Genomic DNA, 20,086 nt, shown 5'->3' with positions numbered 1-20,086 from the left:
TTGTATCGTACTCACCTTGATAAACTCATCAAAGCTGATCCTCCCATCCTGGTCCAGATCACCTGTAGCCATCAGGTTTTCTGCGATTTCTCTCACTCTGTACCCAGGCAGAGGCAAGCAAGCAGCCTTGAACAGGTCGTTCAACTCATTGCAGCTGATGTACCCATTGCCATCGGTATCTGCAAGGCAAGGACGTGCTGACCCAACGCAGGTAATGGGATGAGGAGGTGAGGGCAGGCGAGATGGGAGGGGAGTGCGCGGGAGAGGCAGTCATTCAGGGGTCAGAGCCTGACCCCATGCAAGAGCCAGGGTCTCACGGGAGGCCCGTGTCTATGAGAGATGCACATCGGTGTCGCTCCCAACCACCGTGAGTCATCATGTCACGACACAGGTCCTGGAAGCAGAATCTGAAGGGACTTTGATAGGAACAGATGGGAAAATAAGTCACAAGCTTAGAGCTACAAAGAAAAACCAGGAAATCAAAGAAAGCAGACAAGACAAAAAATATGAGAAGAGCTGCAGGTGTGAAAGGGTCCAGGCCATATTTTGATAAAGAACTAATTTTCTTAAAGTGGACCTTTCAAAATTAAGTCCCCCCAGCTCCTCTGGCCAATGCCGCCGTATTCCTTTCACTGGCCCTATTTTACTTATGTTACCATTTCATCGAATCTGTCCCGAAGCTACTCAGTCAAGAGGAGAATTGTGTGGCTTGAGCCGCCCGGTGTACTCACCCACTTTGGCAAAAGCTTCTCTGAGCTCCATCATTTCTTCATCGGACACTGATCCTCTGGCCATTTTTATTGCTTTAGGCAACAGATCTACAGAAGCAAAAGAATATAAGGAATGACTTTTGTGCATCTTAATTCTTTTTTTAAGTTTGTTTATTTATTCCTGAGAGACACAGAAAGAGGGGCAGAGACACAGGCAGAGGGAGAAGCAGGCTCCCCGGGAGGACCCCAATGCGGGACTCAATCCCAGGACCCTGGGATTGCGACCTGAGCCAAAGGCAGATGCTCCACCACTGAGCCACCTAGATGCCCCCATGCATCTTAATTCCTAAACTACCACATTAAGCAGCAATCCTCATTTATTAAATGAAGAAAGAACCCTCTGCCTCCCTCATGATTTCTAACTACCTTTCCAACATGTAAGAAATAGCCTTATTCTTAACCGTCCATGTGGTGGTCTCCAGTTGGCTCTCACCACTTTCTCCTTTCCTGTATATACAGATGGCTCCTCACCCCAGGAGCCGGAGCTGATTTCTCTCCCCTTGAATCTGAGCTGATCCTGTGTCTGCTTTGACCACCGAGAAGGCAGCAGAAGCCTTGTCTGAGACTGGAAACTCCTGGCTCCTTTTGGGATGCTCATTCTTAGGATGCGCCCTCTTAGGAACCCAGTTCCATTCTGCAAGACGTCCAAGCCACATGAAGAAGCCAATGAAAGATTCTCGTCTGCCTCTGCAAGGGGCGTGGAGAGAGCGGTGGGTGGCATGTTGTAGGCCACCCAAAGCCCATGAAAAAGCCAATGACTGGGTGCTCTGGTTAACAGTCCCTCGGCTGGGCCCCCAGCTGGCAGCCAGCATCAGTTGCCATGCTCCAGGGCAGGCCGCGTTGGAAATCCCAGCTGACTGGAGACCCTGGATGTCCACAGTCCCTGTCACATCACATTAGCAGAAAAATCACCTGGCTGTGTGCCTCGTCAACAAGCAGAATCAAGACATGGGATAAAACAATTGTTGCTTTAAATCACTGAGTCTTGGAGTCGCGTGTTACACGGCAAAACACAACGGTGACACTCAGTTTTTACATAAATATCTTTTTTTAGAGATGATGTCAAGTTCACATTTAAAATGAATATGTTTGGCCAAGCCAAAAGATAACTTTTATCATTTTATTTAATTTTTTAAAAATTTTTATTTATTTATGATAGTCATAGAGAGAGAGAGAGAGAGAGAGGGGCAGAGACACAGGCAGAGGGAGAAGCAGGCTCCATGCACGGGAGCCCGACGTGGGACTCGATCCCGGGTCTCCAGGATCACGCCCTGGGCCAAAGGCAGGTGCCAAACCGCTGCGCCACCCAGGGATCCAACTTTTATCATTTTAAAGGGAGCTTTCAAATTCTCTAAATATTCAGAGAAGGAGGAAGGGAACCTGACCCGCTAATAATTCATCTATGGGAACCTGAGGGACTTTTTAGGTGCTCTTTTTTTTTTTTTTTTTTCCAGAAAGGAGTTAATTTCCCTGTCCTTGCGCTGCCCTCTAGCGGATAGAAAGAGAATGAAACAGAAAGGAAATTCTATTCTCCATGCTCCTGGCTAAATCACACCAAAATATTTCTTTTTTTCTTTTAAAGATCTTATTTATCCATCCATGAGAGACACACAGAGAGAGGCAGAGACACAGGCAGAGGGAGAAGCAGACTCCCTGGGAGGACCCCGATGCAGGACTCGATCCCAGGACCCCAGGGTCACGCCCTGAGCCAAAGGCTCAACCACTGAGCCACCCAGGTGCCCCACACCAGAATATTCCAAATCAGAGTTCCAGTACAGCTTACTGGATTTCCTGGTGGGGAAGGGATGAATGAGTGGGGGTGAAAGGGTGGATGATGGGGTGTTTTTACATGTAACTATAATTCTTTCTTTCTTTCTTTCTTTTTTTAAGATTTTATTTATTTATTCATGAGAGAGAGAGAGAGAGAGAGGCAGAGACACAGGCAGAGGGAGAAGCAGGCTCCATGCCGGGAGCCCGACGTGGGACTCGATCCCGGGACCCCAGGATCACGCCCTGGGCTTAAGGCGACACTAAACCACTGAGCCCCCCGGGCTGCCCAAGCTCTGTGTTTCTTATAATATCCCTCGATGAAATCCGATGGCAGAAAGATATATATTCCCACTTTGTCCAACAGGAAACAGAAGCTCAGAGAAGTTAGCACACATCCCTCAGATCACACAGCCACGGAGAAGAGCAGCCAGGATGCTAATTCTCAGCTCTTTTCTTTTCACCCTTGCTATCTATGCAGGTTTGATGTCTTCACACCTGTGTTAGGTATTCATTTTTGTCCTCCCATACGACTGCTCACCAATTATTCATTAGCCAGCTAACGTGCATACTCCGTGGGAGGTTTAAAAACTATGGCACAGAGAACCTAGGTAGGTATCCTAGGAAGTTCGTGCTTTCATGTGTTAGGAAATCAAGGCTTTGACTTTGTACCTTTTACTAAATCCCTGTGACTAAATCAGCCTGACTCTCCCTTTACAAATATTCCCTATATACATTAAGAGAAGGCTCTCCTCCATCATAGTTCACAAGATCTTTGATAAAATCTGGTCTAAAGCCCCAAAGCTGGCTGGCCTTTCTTGTTTTTCAGTGTCTTTTCACTTCCTGGCTCGTGGATGTTCATGGGATTATGAGAGAAATGCATTCATTTACAGATATTTTCTGAATGCCTCCTACAAGCCAGGCGCTGCTCCTCATTTCAGCTGAGGCACATCTATACCGATCTAGGGGCCCTGAAAGCATGAAGCAATGTTAAGGATAAGAAGAATGAATGGAATCTCTGAGTCTAAACTTAGCAGTATCCTTTTTTTTTTTTTTTTAACATTTTATTTATTTACTCATGAGAGACAATGAGAGAAAGAGAGAGAGAGAGAGAGGCAGAGGGAGAAGCAGCCTCCATGCAGGTAGCCTGATGCAGTGCTCGATCCCAGAACCCCAAGATCATGCCCTGAGCCAAAGGCAGATGCTCAACCTCTGAACCACCCAGGTGCCCCTAGCCCTATCCTTTGACATAGAGTTTCAGATGGTAGACACTGTAAGAGATGGGAGAAAAATCCCAAATACAGGCAAAAAGTAGACTACGCTTTAAGAGTCAAAAGCAGGGCCAAAGAATAAATGAAAGAGTTACAGTATTAGGTGAGAAAGAAAATCTAAAGATCATGGTATAATGAAAAATCAGAGAGAATGTTTTAGCTAGCAGAGAAATTGGATGGCCTGTTTAAATTAAAGAATTTGGGGTGGGAGGTTGAAAAAAAGCATTATTTTAATAACCATGTGATTTTTTTAAAAGATTTTATTTATTCATGAGACACAGAGAGAGAGAGAGAGAGAGTGGCAGAGACAGAAGCAGGCTCCATGCAGGGAGCCTGATGTGGGACTTGATCCAGGGACTCCAGGATCATGCCTTGAGCCAAAGGCAGATGCTTAACCGCTGAGCCACCGAGGCGTCCCTAAAACCATGTGATTTTTTTTTTTAAACCATGGCAAGTAGGTCAAGATGGAAAGCCTGAGCATCTGGATAACTATATTTTTCTGAGAGATTCATAAATGGGGAAGATCGACTTGGAGAAGCCATGGAGTGAGACAGCTGTCACATTTTAAAAATCCAAAATCCTTCCATGATTTAAGAGCTAAAGCAAAATTTATTTCAAAAGGGGAATTGGATGGGGCGCCTGAGTGGCTGGGTCAGTTGAGCGACCAACTCTTGGTTCCAGCTCAGGTCATGATCACAAGATCATGTGAGATTGAGTTCTGCAGAGAGCCCTGAGCATGGAGCACTGAGGCCCCACACTTAGTGGGGAGTCAGCTTGAGCTTCTCTCCCTCTCCCTCTCCTTCCCCCCACGCCTCACCCTCATGCTCTTTCTAAAATACACACCTTTTAAAAAAGGTGAATTGGAGAAGGAATAGTCAACAGCCAAGGTTGCTATGACACTGTGTTGTTTGGGCCCAGCATGAATAGCGATCTGGAGAGGGTCTCATCTACTATCAGAAAGAGCAGTAAGTCCTGGAAACTCAAACTTTTAGAGGTGGAAGGAACTCGGGAAATGGTTTATCACAACTCCTTCCCCTTATAGGTAGGAACACTGAAGTTCCGATGAGATGGAATGCTTTGTCTGTGTACAAGTTCCCCAAACAAGGCCGGAGCTTTAAAAGTAGCTGCTGGTGAGCAGAGCCAGAAGCCCACGGAGGTACCACGAACAGGGCCACAGGCCGTAACCGAGAAGAAACCCCTCAACTAATGGAACTGAACGTGCCAATGGCAGCATGTTCCCGAAGCAGAGAAGCGGGAGCGAAGGCGATGAAGAACATGCAGGTCACACCACGTCTAAGGAGGATACGGCCGGGGTTGGAATCCAAGATGAGGCACTTTACACAGTCATGTGTTTGCCTGGGAAAAAAACTATACCCACTTCACGCACGCTCGAAGGTACGGGTTCTCACAATGTTAGGTTCCCAAGGATGGAAGAGGAGGGTTTCAGTTTGCAAATTACTGGCAGCACGTTGGCTGTGGTCCCGGGAGAACCTGCTGCAGGAGGGACGCGCTGAGCATGGGGCGCCTGAAGGCCTGTTGCTTCTGGGTTCCGCTCTACCGCTCCTGCGTGGGGGGCGGCCCCCTTGAGTTTTTCCCGGTTTTACTGAGAAATCACTGACACACATCCCCGTGTGAGTTTAAGACGTATGGCCCGATCGGGTGGTTTCCATACCCTCAGAAGAGGCTCAGCGGACATCCACTCTCCCGAGCAGGTCCCATAAGAAGCAAGAAGGAAAGAATATGGGGAAACACGTTCTCTTATGATGACAGCACACACTCAACAATCTCAAAACCACACGGCAAGGCGAGCTACAGCCGTTGTGTTGTCCATCACACCCCAGGATTTATCAGACAGCTGGAAGTTGGGACCTTTTGATCATGTTCCTCCAAATCCCCGCCCCCGCCATCTACTTCTAGGAACCACAAGTCCGATTCCTTCTTCTTCTGTATGTTTAATTTTAGTTGTTTTGTTTTTATTCTTCTTTATTTTTTCATTTTGAGATTTTTTAAAAAGATTTTATTTATTTATTCATGAGAGACACAGAGAGAGAAAGAGGGGCAGAGACATAGGCAGAGGGAGAAGCAAGCCCCCTGCAGGGAGCCTGATGTGGGACTCGATCCTGGGTCTCCAGGATCACGCCCTGGGCCCAAGGCAGGCGCTAAACTGCTGAGCCACCCAGGGATCCCCAACTTTTTGAGATTTCATATATGAGTGAGATCAGATATTTGTCTTTCTCTGTCTGACTTATTTCACTTTGCATGATGCCTTCAAGGTGCATCCACGTTGTCGCACCTGGTAGGATTGCCTCCCTTCTGTGGCTGAATAAATGCCGCTGTAATTTTTTCTCCCTTGTTAATGACTGCATCATCCAACTATGCCCTCCCAGAAACCATGTTAAGGTCTCTTGCAAATCAGTGGTGAATTTTCAGACCCTGTTTTTGAATCACTGCCCGAAATCATAAATCTAAGAAGACAGACTCAAACCATTCATCTAAGTCACATTTGGCTGCTAGTTTTCCTGTAAGCACTTACATTCATTAAATCAATAGCTATTAAATCCCAAGACATTTGGCCAGAGAAAGTACCGGTCGTTCACTTTTGCAAGATTATTTCTAAAGACTCAAGAAAACTAAAGAACCGCCCTCCCCCCTCCCCAAATTGCAAAAAGCCACAAGACCGGCTCGTTTCTTGAGGTCAAGTTGAGTTTTGAGTCTCAGCTTAGAGGAGGCTGGTATTTTCCAGACCAGTAGTGAAAGAGGTTTTCTGATAATGACTGCTTAGAATAAAAGCACCTAATTCAAGTTCCCTAAATTTGGAATATGGAGACTGTCGGTAGGAGGTTACAACAGAACACAGTGCTGTAGAATTTACAGAAGGAAATACATTCTCTAAAAATAAATGCAAAATTGTAAGCTGAATTTTCTCTGAGGAGTTTCCTGACTGACGACGAAAAGCCACAGAAGGGACGGAAAAAGGCGGCCTGGCCCAGAGCGAGATGCTCACGGGCTGGAGCCACTCCTGAGACGTGGGGGTGGTGTGCTGGTCAGTATTTAGGTTCGCTGTATCGATGCCCAGTTATATAACTGCCAGGACCAGGGCGGCATCTGTAACCTAGCATCACATTGCCAAGGGACTCTTTTGAGCATGTCCTACTTTCCTTGCAACTTGACACAGTGGGTAAAGGAAAACTGGAAACTCGGGACCCAGATTCCTAGCTTCACCTCGACTGTGTCAGTACGTCAACAGGACAAAACCACATGACTTCCAAACACCTGAATGAACAGTTAATCCAAAACAACGTGTAATCGAAAACATCATTCCTATTGCAATCTTTGGTGCCAGACCTTTCTGCCTGAAGAAGAGGAACATAAAACACAGAGGAGTCCCAAGCAAAAATAAAACCCCTGAGAGTTTTTAAGAAGCCATCCTGCTAAACTTCTATGAGACGAGGAAGAAGCCTTGCTCCGGCTCATTGTGTCCCCTTCCTGGTACAAAGTAGTCACTGCAGGGCATCTAACCAGCAGGAATCCCTGTATGTTCTGGGGGTACCATTCCAAAGTTTTCCATAAAGGCTGATTCTGAAAATGTATTCTAAAGAGGACTGTGTTTTTAAGAAGCCAATTAAGTAGCCTCAAATACAGATGACCATTTAAGGGAGTTCTTTTTTTTTTTTTTTTTAAGATTTTATTTATTCATGAGAGACACAGAGAGAAAGGCAGAGACATAGGCAGAGGGAGAAGCAGGGTCCCCGTGGGGAGGCCGATGTGGGACTAGATCCCAGGACCCCGGGATCATGACCTGAGCCGAAGCCAGATGCTCAACCACTGAGCCACACAGGAGCCCCAAAGGGAGTTCTCATGACATCTTTTGTCAAGTCAAAATCTCCTTTAGGTTGTCTTTGTTCTCTGTGCAGATACACTGATTTGCCCAAGGGCTTCTCCAGAGCATAGGATTCCCCTTTCTGTGGCCTTGGGGGGTAAAATCCAGCAGTGAGGCAGGGGCAGGGACCCAGTGGCTCTCTTCTCACTATCTCGGGCCTGGTAAACTCTCACGGGAAGCCAGCAGGCGAGACCACTCCAGATCTAGTGAATGTGTTGTTCTGGGAGCCTCTGTGGTCTGATCACACTTGAGGGGCTTTGGAAGCCGTGTAGAGCACAGCACGCAGAGCCGGGCTCCGTCAGCAACTGGGAAGTGCCCATCTCCCGCCTCCCTTCCCCCAGCACAGCCCTAATGCCTCCTGTTTTCTACCGAGTTGCTCAGAGCCATTAAGGATGTGACTCAGAGCAAACCTCTTGCAAGCAGAGGGGATGATACTCCAGGCTTGGGCTGTGGAGGCCCTCGATGCCTGGTGGTCTCCTTCCCTGGGGTGTAGACAATGACTCTTCTGGTGTTAATGCCTTGAAAATCCACAGCTACCCTTCATTCTACATCCTACCACGAGGACTTTAAGATCCGGACTCTTCCCCACCGAACGTTCAGGGTATTGGATCTTTTCAAAAAAGCTGAATATGATTACAGGCCAGTAGTAACCTACAATTCAATTACCTCAATATCAGATACCATTCACTCGCCATTTGTTCATGCATTCATTCTTTCTCATCATCTGTGAGTCTAAGTGCAAAGCACTGCTCTGGTAGCTGGACTGTAGGGATGGGAGGGTTACAGAGCCCCGGGCTTCGTGAAGCCCACAGTTAAAGGTCGAGTTTCAAATGTGGTGCAGAGATTATAGCTCACTTACTGCAAAATGGTTCATACAGCGCGAAAAGCTTTGAAGATAGAAAATGAATAAGTGAAACAGGCCTGAGAGGGAAAGAAGGACTAGATAAGAGTAAGAAATGAGCACAGAAACTTACCAAAAAGTAAAAATAGCAAACATCTAAATGAGCCGTGCAAAAAAAAAAAAGGTCTCCAGATCATTTATACATTCGCACATCTTCAAGGAAACCATACCCCAAATAACTGGTAGGAGCATGGGGCCTGGGAGACCTAGGGTCCTACCTGTCCATGTAATATCAGGCTTCCTTTTGCCTCCTTGGGCCTGTTTCCTTGCCTATAACCCGAGAGATGACACCCCTTCCATGTGAAAAGGTCCAAAAGCCTGTTAGTCAATAGGGTGCAGAAAAGGGTATGCACCAGTCAGAGCCCCGGAAGGGGAATTTCAAAGGAGCCTAGAAATGGGGCCAGGGGTTGTTATCAGGAGCTGTAGCAGGCACCGTGATGTGCCTTCTCTGGGGGTACCGCCTCTGAAAAGGCCCCAGCGTCTCCCAGCCCCGCCTGGCTCCTGCTCTTACCTCAGCAGCAGGTGAATCTCAGTCCTGCACCCTCTCCTCACTGACCAAGGCAGATGCTTGCTGCTCGGCGGCTCAGCACAGAGCAGGGAAGTTACCAGAGCAGCACGTGGGACGTGCTTTCTGAGACGTCAGTGTGAACGGCTTGCGACACGCTGATCCAGTTCACTCCCAGTTTCTAGGCAAGGCTGTAGGCACACTGTCCCAGAAAGAGAACCATCTACTATTTTCTTAAAAGTATCCAAATAAGGAAACGCTGCAACCTCACTGGTGTCTCGTATCCCTACCTGTAACCTAAATCTTTTCTGATACCATTAAAGCTTCCTCTCTCTTGGGCTGTGCTCAGAGGGAATTACAGAAGCTGCTCAATTCATAAAAATTTGTCACAGGCCTTAGCGATTGCCACCAAGCCTTAAAAAAAGAAAATTCTTTGAACTCGTTTTTTTTTTTTTAGGGGGGGTAGTCTTCCAAACCTTTAATAGTTTTCCCTTGCTATATTCTGGGTCTATGCCAACTTCCTTAAATGATGACATAAGAATAACAAAGTCTTAGAATGCAGAGGTAAGGGGACCATAGAGATCACCTATCTGGCCACTCTCTTCCTACCACAGAGGAATAAGATGACACCCAAGTTAAAGGATGCTGTCACGGAGCTCACCGGGACTGGAGTCCACACCTCTTTAATTTTCCCGTTTCCTTTGTAAGTTTTCAGACTCAAGATGTAAGACTGTTCTTTTGGTCAGTCCTGCTCAACATCCAGTAGGAATAACTCCCCTATGATTTCAAATATCTAATAAACATAATTTCATGTGTTTCCTGTACCTGAAGAAGGACTTAATCTAGGTATTAACAGGGCACCGCCAGGCTACCAAGGCCCTAGGTCCTAGGCTACAAACGTGCCAAATCCAATGAACACGTACAACTGACACCTTCCAGGTTACGATGATCAAGCCCAGGTGAATGCATTCTTCTGGGTTTTTTTTTTCTTGCCTTTGCATTTAGGCCCTCTGATTTTCCTTCGCGACCCAAAAAATCCAAACCACGTTAAAACAGCTCACCCTGAGGCACAATGTTCAAAAGATAGAATGCCAAATTCACATATAAATACTAAAATGGCACCCTCAGACTTCTAAAAATGATCAGCATGATTTTAGACATTCTGGTCTCCTCGCTGTTGGGTGGGGATCAGTGAGCTCCTGGTCCCTGACTCTGAGCTCTGGTCCTGACCTGGGCAGGTGGCTCTTCCAGCAGATGATGAGATCACTGGAAGTCTAGACCTGAAGTCACCTCATAGAGCTCCCTCTGCGTCAGCCACATGGCAGGCAGGTGAATAAACTCACCAACTGATGGCATGTAGGGCTTGAGAAGTCTGCAATCACCTCCTTTGAGGAGTTTAATGATGATATTCTTGTGCACATGTGAATAATATCCCTCGCGTGGAAAAGGACAAATGCCTAGAGCAAGCAAGTGAAGGCCTTCAACTTTTGTGAAACCATTTTGCTGGAAAAATGACTTTGGTGAGTTGATCCGTGGACTGAACAGAGGCTAGTGTCCCTAGGCTGTCTTTGAACTGGCCAAGGAAGGCTCAATGGCTTCGCCCCACTGGCCACCAGGGGGTTTCTGCCTAGGGTAGCAGAGTCTGGTGCTGAGCTCCTTCAAGCTGTAAGCCCTGCTGGCGGCCTGTGGTGCCTGGCAGTGGGTCCCTAAGTAGAGCGTCTGACTCTGAGCTGAGGCCTGCTGAGGTGAGAGGACAGGAACTGTGGAGACAGAGCAGGGACCAAAAGGAGGGCAAAACTAGCCGGGATGCTCCAACTCAGTGACCCAGGAGCCCACAGGAAACGGCGAGGAATGGACGTGAGGGTCCACTGGGGTGGAATTTGCATATCACTCTCTGGACTATGAAATTCATCCTCTGGTAATTCTAGATATCTGCTACTGAACCAACTCCTCTATCTGTACATGTTTTTCTTTCAATAAATATCTGCCAAATACCTACTCTATGCAGGTTCTGGGTCAGAGGCTGGCAACACAGAGATGGGATGTGGCCCTGCCCTGTTTAGGAGGGGGTGGGTGGGGAGAGTGTATTGTAGGCACTAGAAAACAGAGGGAGGGGGAAAACAGGTCTCCCCTGGAGAGCCAGGCGTGGCCCCCACAAGAAGTGACATTTGGCCTGGATTTCCACAGATGGGGAGATGTGTAGAAACAACTCAGTCTTTTTTCTTACTCATGCAGATGATTAATCCTTATCCTCTCCATAGAATGACCACTCTATGTTGGAGTCCGAGAACACGACAGCCAAATGACAAATGGGAAGGCCAGCTAATGTTTCCTGAACGGCTTCTCAGTGCTAAGTGTCTTCTATGCATTATCACATTTAACTGGCGCCACAATCCTATGGAGCATCGTTATGATTTCCTCCTTATAGATAAGGGAACTGAGATTTTAATTAGTGGCCAAGGGTCACCTTGCTATGACCTGGGGAAGCCTTGTGCTTACACCGGAGCCCAGGGGTAGGGGACAGCACCCTATGCTGCCCCACTGCAGGCCAACACAATGGAGGTCTCACTGGTGGCACCTTTCCTTGCCCCCATGACCACTGGATTCTGTATCTTAAGGTTCCCTACTCTCCTTTGGGGGTCCTCAGCTCTGACTTCATGTTAACGATGGTCACGGACACACACACACACACACACACACACACACACTTTGGAAGATTTTACCCAGGACTGGGGCTCTTCCTGGGCTCTTTTGAGAAGTTCTAAATGTCTCTTCTCTTCAATGCCTCAACACGTTGAGGGAAGGGTTAAGCGAGACCACCAGCAGTGTGCTCTTGCCCATCCCTGCCCGTCCTCCTGCCTCTGGGGCACAAGGGATCCTCTCCATTAGTAGCTCCATGCCTGCCATCCAATCACATTGGCCTTCTCCTAGGTGAGAAACGCAAAGATGAAGAGCAAAGATGAAGAGCAGCCAATCTTGGCTCTGAAAGGACACCCAGTCCCTGAAGGCAAGCGCCTATGCAACTCAGAGGCCATCCTGGCCTTTGCACTCAAAATGGGTTATTATCATGGTGCTGTAGGAGCAAAGACAGGGAAGCCCTTAGCTCTGCCCCCGAAGAGAAGGGCAAGCTGTCCAAAGAAGGTGATACTGACCTTCACTGAGCTGCATCTTAAAGAACCAGTTGAAGTTGTCCAAAAAGACAAAATGGAAAGGGGTACCCTATTTCTCCATGCAGTGGTCGCCCCTCATCTGTGGGATATATGTTCCCAACCACCAGTGGATGCCCGAGACCACAAATAGTACTAAACCCTATACCTGCTCTGTTGTCCTTTTATCCACGGCCGACTCTGATAAAGTGTAATTTATAAACCAGGCCCAGTCAGAGACCAATGGTGACTAGTGGTGGAGCAGTTCTGACAACGTCCTGCAATAGGAGTTAAGTGAACACGGTCTCCTCGCTCTCTAAACACCTCACCCTCCTTCTTTGTGAGGATGTGCGATGATAAGATGCCTAGGTGATAGGACACGGCGAGTGAGTGGTGTAGGCGCGGCGATGTAGCGATGTAGCGGTAGGGCTACTGTTGACCTTTGCTTTCTGAAAATGTCAAAAGGAGGCCATTCTGCTCTCGAGACCACAGTTGACTGCAGGTCACTGAAACTGTGGAAAGCGAAACCATGGATGGGGTGGGGGTGGGGTTACCCTATAAGAGAACAGAGCCAGTCCTGCAAAGGGAGAAGAATGGAGCAGGAGGAGGTCACCGAGGAAACTTTTGGGGGGGTTGGCATGCCTGGCCCAGGAGGCTGCTCCTAGAAGAATTTGGGGGAGTGCCAGCACAGCCGCCTTCCTCACTAGCTCTTGTTTCTAGAAGAAAAACCTTGGTGGTCTAGGCTCTCCTCACTGCCTTCAGTCACAGTGCTCACCACTTCCCTCTAGGTGATGCAAACACTCCCCGCCCTCCTCAGGCCACGAAATGACTGCACCCAGAAGCCATTTCGGTGTGTTTGTGTGGCCGCGGCTTCCTCCTTCTCTCACCAGCTCCCATCCAGAAAATACGGCCCCACAAAGTGAGGAGGGAACTGGATCGTGTTGCAAAAACGGGAAATGGCAGCCCCGGAAAAGTGAAATTGTTCCCTGAAGTCTCAAAGTGAGTCAGTGATTGGTCTGAAAAGAGAAGTAGAGCCTCCAGGATGCTAGTTAGGTCTGGCAAGATATGGGAAAAACAGAAGTCAATTAGCATTTAAACAACCTAACAGATTAAAACTGAAAAACCCTTTGAGATGCAGATTCCATGAGATGTGCTCTATATCTTAAGTATGTAGATGGAGAGGAAAACAAGGGGTAGGCTTTCTCCTCCCAGGCCTTTCAAGAATGGCCTGGGCTCCACCGTTTACAGCGACTCCTATTGCTACCACACAAGCTGCCTTTCTCCTGGTCCAAGCCAGCAAAAAGGCATTTCAGGCATCACACAAGCCTCATCCAAATGCTCTTTTCTTCCTTTGGGAAATTATATGTATAATTGAATACCTATAATAAACTAGGAAGCAACATGGTATGGTGAAAAAATGAGTGAGGCGTTTCTTTCTTTTTCTTTTCTTTTTTTTTTTTTTTTAAGATTTTATCTATTTAGTCACCAAAAACACACACACACACACACACAGAGGCAGAGACACAGGCAGAGGGAGAAGCAGGCTCCCTGCAGGGTGCCCAATGCGGGACTCCATCCCAGGACCCCAGGATCATGATCTGAACTGAAGGCAGCTGCTCAACCACTGAGCCACCCAGGTGACCCAAAATGATGAGTTTCTATGCAACCCCTTCTTGCCATGTGTTTTCTATACATGTTAAGTTTTCTGAGCCTCAGTTTCTTCATATGTACAAAAGGGATATTAGTTAACACAATTTATAGTGCTCGCTCTACAGGGTTGAGTTAGAATCAAATGAAACAAAGATTGTCTACAACAGTGGTTGGCAAAGGAAGGAAAGAAGAAGGGGGCAATGAAAAAAGAACTTTCACAAAATGATCTTGGGGGACAAACTCAATTTCCAGTATAAGTTTTATGAAAGGCCATGTAGAGTCACCACTTAAAGTCCACACTTAGCTGTGTGTATGTTATATGTGTGTGTGTGTATGAATCTAGATTTCACATCTGTGGTCATAATGTTCTTAGCTTGGCTTGTTTGGGCTCTTTTACCACATTTCTCACCCAGAGTCCTTGAAGTCAGTTCCAAAAGGTATTGGCAGTAGCGACAGATGCCACAGATGAGAAGCCGACAGCACTGGTGTTGGCTGATGTCAGGTTGGGTGGTCAAGGGCCTCTGGGCTTAGCCGCCTCTGAAATACTGATGGTGGAAAGTACCTTCTAACAGTTGAGGAAGTGTGGCCAGAGGAGGCAAACGTACAGCAATCTTAAGAAAAGCCTGACCACATCCACCATGAGTCACAAAAAGAAATGAGACCGATGGGGATGTGTGAGAAGGACCACCGGCCGATGACCCCCCGGTTGTCAGGTACACCGGCTCCTAGGGACTGATTCAGTCAGCCTGGCCTCTACCTGTATTGGCTGTGCGCTCCCTCATTCTCCAGGCATTTTCTCTATTAATGTTGGAGTTGGGAAAATACTGAGACAATAAGCAGCCCACATCTGTATATTAGCAATCACAACAGAAGCTTCTATTTATTCTTAATAATATGACCTCATTTTCTATAGGCTCCTTGGGGTAGTTGTTCTAGAATCTCTAATGACAAGCTCCTTCTCATAAAAAAAATAAAAAAAATAAAATAAAATAAAAAGAGAGGACTAACATAACACAGAGGCAGGAAAGTTGTATTCATTTGATGGGCTATACTTATCTTCACTCTTTTGGAAGCCACAGTTTGCTTGGCATATATTTCCCAGGAGCAATTTACAATGGGATATGCGATAACATTTCTTTGGTCAAAATTCTAAAACACCTTTAAGAAACTGTGAATATAAAATGGGAAAGAGGGGCACCTGGGTGGCTCAGATGGTTAAGCTCAGTGTCGTGATGCCAGGGTCCTGGTATCGAGCACTGCACCAGGTTCTCAGCTCTGCGAGGAGTCTGCTTCTCTCTTTCCCTGTGCCTGCTCCCCATTTGTTCTCTCTCTCTCTGTCAAATAAATAAAATCTTTTTTTTAAAGATTTTATTTATTTATTCATGATAGAGAGAGAGAGAGAGAGAGAGAGAGAGAGAGAGAGAGAGAGGCAGAGACACAGGCAGAGGGAGAAGCAGGCTCCATGCAGGGAGCCTGACGTGGGACTCGATCCAGGGACTCCAGGATCACGCCCTGGGTGAAAGGCAGGCGCTAAACCGCTGAGCTACCCAGGGATCCCCAAATAAAATCTTTTTAAGAAATTTAAAAAAATAAAATGGAAAAGAAGCAGGGTGCAAATCTTGGTTCTGGCACTTACTGGTTCTGGGACCTCGGATGTAACCTTCCCCAGACCTCAGTTTGGTCATCAGTTATAAGAATGTGAACACATCAACCTTATAGTTCAGCACTGATGTGGAAATGTAAGAGTAGATATAGGTCAGGTGTGTAGCACGATGCCTACTAAATAGCAAAGGCTGGGTCAGCTCGTCGTGATGCTGTGTAGCAGAGCGAAGCGCGCACTAGAGCTGATGCTGGGGGAAAGGGAAAAGGAAAACGAGCCCAAGAACAGACCGAGGAAACAGTACCTTCCCCTATCATACAGAAGAAGAAACTAGACCCACTCAGGCACCACACTTAGTACGAGGCTAGAAAATGGATCCAAATGTACTCTCCCTCTGTGTACTGTACCATGTTTCATGCACAGAAACGACAGACTCACAAAGTTTAAAAAACTAACATTATATACCATGCTGAATACATCACATACTCCCTGCGTTGTACAGGATCACCAGACAAACGAAGTACAGCCATTGCCTTTCTCTGGAGTCGTAGGACAGTATATTTTGATAGAAAGAATCTTAATTTGAAAGACAAGGAGAAAAAAAAAAAAAAAGACAAGGAGGGAAGGAAAAAAAATCTGAAAAATTTCTCAAAGGTGACCATCGTGTTCTATCTTTCCAAAGGGAAAATTGTTTTAATGTTTATAAAGCACTGGAAAATGAGAGGGAAAGTTCATTTCACATTTTTATTTTTTTTTTATTTTTTTTTTTATTTTTATTTTTATTTTATTTATTTTTTTTTTCATTTCACATTTTTAGATGAAGGAAGGGGGCTCAGTAGCACCTAACAGCATAGATGTCGCTGTGTCCTGACTTCCACTTTGCACGTGTTATGTTTCTCCTTAAGGACCCTCCTGGGTGAAAATGCCCCTGAGCTGATGATGTCAGGGAGGTGTAGAGGATCCACACTGTAAGACGTTGCACCAGGCGTTACCAAAGATGCAATCAGAATTCTAAATTTTGCCTGAGGAATGGCAAAAGGAAGAAGATGTAAATTTTATACAAATGCATTGGTGCATCTCTACTTCATATATTTGGATACCCAGCTTACGTTAAGCTGGGTGCTGAGTATCCAGCTGAGGGATCGAAATGCAGGCTTAGTTTAAATGTAAAGTAATTATTTCATGAATTCACTTCCCTCTTGAAAGGACAACCAGAGAGAAAAAAAAAAAGAAAAGAAAACAAATTATCCAGGAGATTGCAATTCACATGCATAATTAATTTGCCTGCAGAATTTGGTGTCTTGGCTTTTCTGCTTGTGGAGAACATAATCTCTTTTCCACTTTAGCTCAGTCACTCGGGAAGATGTCTGTATGTGTGTGTGTGAGACAGAGACAGAGACAGAGAGACAAGATAGACGGCATCTATCAGTCATGTAACTGGTGCTGGACTCAATCAAGAAGCAAGGCTACGACCACAGTACTGTGGCTTTGCTAGTTCCTTAACTTAACATTTTAGCTTTTCTCTCCCCTAGAAAAAACAAAACAAAACAAAACAAAACAAAACAAAACAAAAACTAATGACCATATTTGAGAAACAAGCCTTTCAACTTATAAACAGGGCTGATGCACAGGTGTGGCTCTGAAGTCAACCAAAACTTATTTTAACCTGGTAAATGGGTCACTTTTTCCTCCTCTATTTTTCAACTCACAATTCAAACAATCTTTCATCCTTTCACAGTCTGCAGCACGCCTATATTGGGCCATGACTGTATAATTATGGGTACATCAATTATTTCATTTATTTGTGTCCATCAGTCCCGACAGAAAGTGTGAACACCGTTTGAATAAAAGTATTCCCGCCTTCGAAGGCTGAGGACTTTTCAAAGCTTTGGAGGATAGAAATCATGGTTTGTGACCCATGCAGAGATCTATAAATTGGTAAAAACTAAATACTCAAGTGCACAGAGGTGCTGGGTAAATACTGATGATGATGATGATGATAATGATGACAGATGAAGACAAAGAAGAAGAAATCTCTTTGAAAAAAGTAATTATAATATAGATGGGGATTTATTTGGGATAAATGATGATTATTTGAGTTCAACTCAAGAGTTTAGGTACACATAAGCACCACAGTCTGCTCATTATTCCAGGAGAGAATTACTCCTCCTGGAACTCAGCAGTTACCCAAAACTGACTCAACTGTTGAAAATTAAGACTGATAAAATGTTTGAGTGAATTCACTTGTCTTCATATACGAAGATAACACCAGGAACGACCTCACAAGACCATAGTGATGACTAAATGCATCACTATGGTTAAAAGCACTGAGGGAAATACTTGGTCTCAGTGAATAGTCCGTAAGCATTAGCTCTTATTCTTACGGTGAGAGGTTGAAATTCTTTCACGCACAACCCCCAGCCCACTACTGCTCACTGTGTCTTACAAGATGGAGAGATGATGAAATTACTGGGAAGACTGGTGTAATCACTGAAACTGGCAAACCAAAACAATGGGGACAGTGGATAGCTTAAGGAAGTTGACTCAGGGAGGGAACTGATGCCATCTGGGCAGCCCCGTGTTTGCAGCAGCTGTAGGGAGCCCCCCCCACCCCGAATGTGGATATCTAATCTGGTGGCAACTCTTCAGAACTTCAAAATGAAAACTGTGAAACAGGTTTTTTTTTTTTTTTTTTTTTATTTATTTATGGTAGTCACAGAGAGACAGAGAGAGAGAGAGAGAGAGAGAGAGGCAGAGACACAGGCAGAGGGAGAAGCAGGCTCCATGCACTGGGAGCCCGATGTGGGATTCGATCCCGGGTCTCCAGGATCGCGCCCTGGGCCAAAGGCAGGCGCCAAACCACTGCGCCACCCAGGGATCCCGTTTTTTTTTTTTTTTTAAGCTTAAAGTTTTCAACTTTTTTTTTTTTTTAAGATTTATCTATTTATTTTAGAGAACGAGTACAAGAGGGTGAGTGGACAGAGGGAGAGAATTCCAAGCAGACTCCCCACTGAGCAGGGAGCCCATGGCCTTGGATCCCACCAGCCGGAGAGCACAACCTCTGCTGAAATCAAGAGTCGGGTGCTTAACCGACTGAGCACACAGGTGGCCCGAAACACGAACACTTTCGATTTAAGTGCATTGCCATCTGGCCAAAATAAGGAAATAGAAACTCTTGGAATCTGCTGATACTGGTTATTTTTATATTTTGTGGGGGCTCTTAATTCTAATTTTTATGCCCGCAGGGTTCAATATGCAGAGGACATGGCATTATTTCAGTTGATGATTTCAACAGGCTGGGAAACTAACCGATAAAAAAATCCTAGAGACCATTAGACTAAATAAATAATGTCACTTTGCTATAAAATCTGCTGTTAGTCATTAAGACCAATGCCTTCACAATCTTATTCTATAAATTGTGACTCTTCGTTAATATAATCTTGTGAGGGATCCCTGGATGGCTCAGTGATTTGCCGCCTGTGTTCGGCCCAGGGCATGATCCTGAAGACCCAGGGTCGAGTCCCATGTGGGCTCCCTGCATGGAGCCTGCTTCTCCCTCTGCCTGCGTCTCTGCCTCTCTCTCTCTGTGTCTCTCATGAATAAATAAATAAAATATTAAAAAATATATATATATAATCTTGTGAGCAATTTCTTTAATTTTATTTCACCTAGACCGATATAAAATTGTGTTTGCCCTCTCTCCTATACACAGAAAGGGCCTTTATTCCATAAGTAACAAGGAGAAGTTGACTGAAGAACTTTCTAGAATAATCCAAAGTAATTAAGCCAAAGTTAATGATATCTGTTCCTGGGTTCTCTGTCATCAAAGAAGCCCATTATCAGGGGCAAGAGTTTTGATAAAGATAGTGAAGTTGTATCTCAAAGCATGTTTTTAGACTAAAACAACAAGATTATAATTTTGTCTGTTTGTTATATCATTGGACAACCTCTTAAACACCTTGAGCTCAATGTCCATTTAGTGTTTTGAGGCTAAAACGAAGAATCACGTTTTGGCAAAGAGGAAGCATGGTTGAATGTAAAATATTACATGATTACCGTAGCTGCTTCCACGGCAGTCACTGAGGGAATTCAGTAAATATTAAGTGAATAAGTGACGTCAAAGACGAGACTTAGGTGCCTATCTAAGGAGCCGAGAGAAAATACTTGTGACAAATTTTCAATTCAATCGATGTCACCGCGCAATGCCATGCGCTAGCAGAGCTAGAAAAAGAGCTCAGGCTGCCAGCAAACAAGGACTTGACACTAAAACAGTATGATCACTGCTTTGCTCACTCTAAGATCAAAGCAGATACACACAGAAGAAACCGTTAGCGGGGACAAGGAAGATGGGGGGGGGCAGTCAGGAAGACCCCAAAAAGGGACACATTTCTTGAAGTGAGCCTTGAAAATTGACTGTACGTTTCATCAACCAAAGAAAGCAATTGGAGCAAGAGTTGGAGCAAAAAGAGGTGAAAGAACACGGAACTTTCTGGCAGCCTGTGGTCTTGTACACCCAGAACGTGGCCGAGAGAGGATGGCGGAGAGGCAGAGCAGAAGGAAGTGACAAGAAGCAAGGTTGGGGAAGTGGTTGAGGCC

General features: G+C 45.7%; 1 protein-coding gene across 6 annotated transcripts in view; it reads right to left on the bottom strand.

Annotated features, from left to right (window-relative positions):
- LCP1 (lymphocyte cytosolic protein 1) overlaps nt 1-20,086 on the bottom strand; it is a 105,831-nt gene that overhangs the window by 30,664 nt on the left and 55,081 nt on the right. For 3 of the 6 annotated variants that reach the window (XM_025478281.3, XM_035704564.2, XM_035704563.2), the window contains 2 exons: nt 732-818; nt 16-179 (listed from right to left, as the gene is read on the bottom strand). In XM_025478281.3, the coding sequence (XP_025334066.1) occupies nt 16-179; nt 732-795 (228 nt within the window). In that variant the 5' untranslated portion in view covers nt 796-818. Of the gene's footprint in view, nt 1-15; nt 180-731; nt 819-1,241; nt 1,401-9,100; nt 9,241-20,086 lie in introns of those variants that run through there. The other 3 variants (XR_003147958.3, XM_025478282.3, XM_025478280.3) reach the window with 3 other exon arrangements.

The sequence above is a fragment of the Canis lupus genome, chromosome 22, assembly GCF_003254725.2.
Source record: "Canis lupus dingo isolate Sandy chromosome 22, ASM325472v2, whole genome shotgun sequence".
Lineage (NCBI taxonomy): Eukaryota > Metazoa > Chordata > Mammalia > Carnivora > Canidae > Canis > Canis lupus.
The sequence above is the reverse complement of the archived record's forward strand: the minus strand, read 5'-3'. Positions and strand labels throughout refer to the sequence as shown.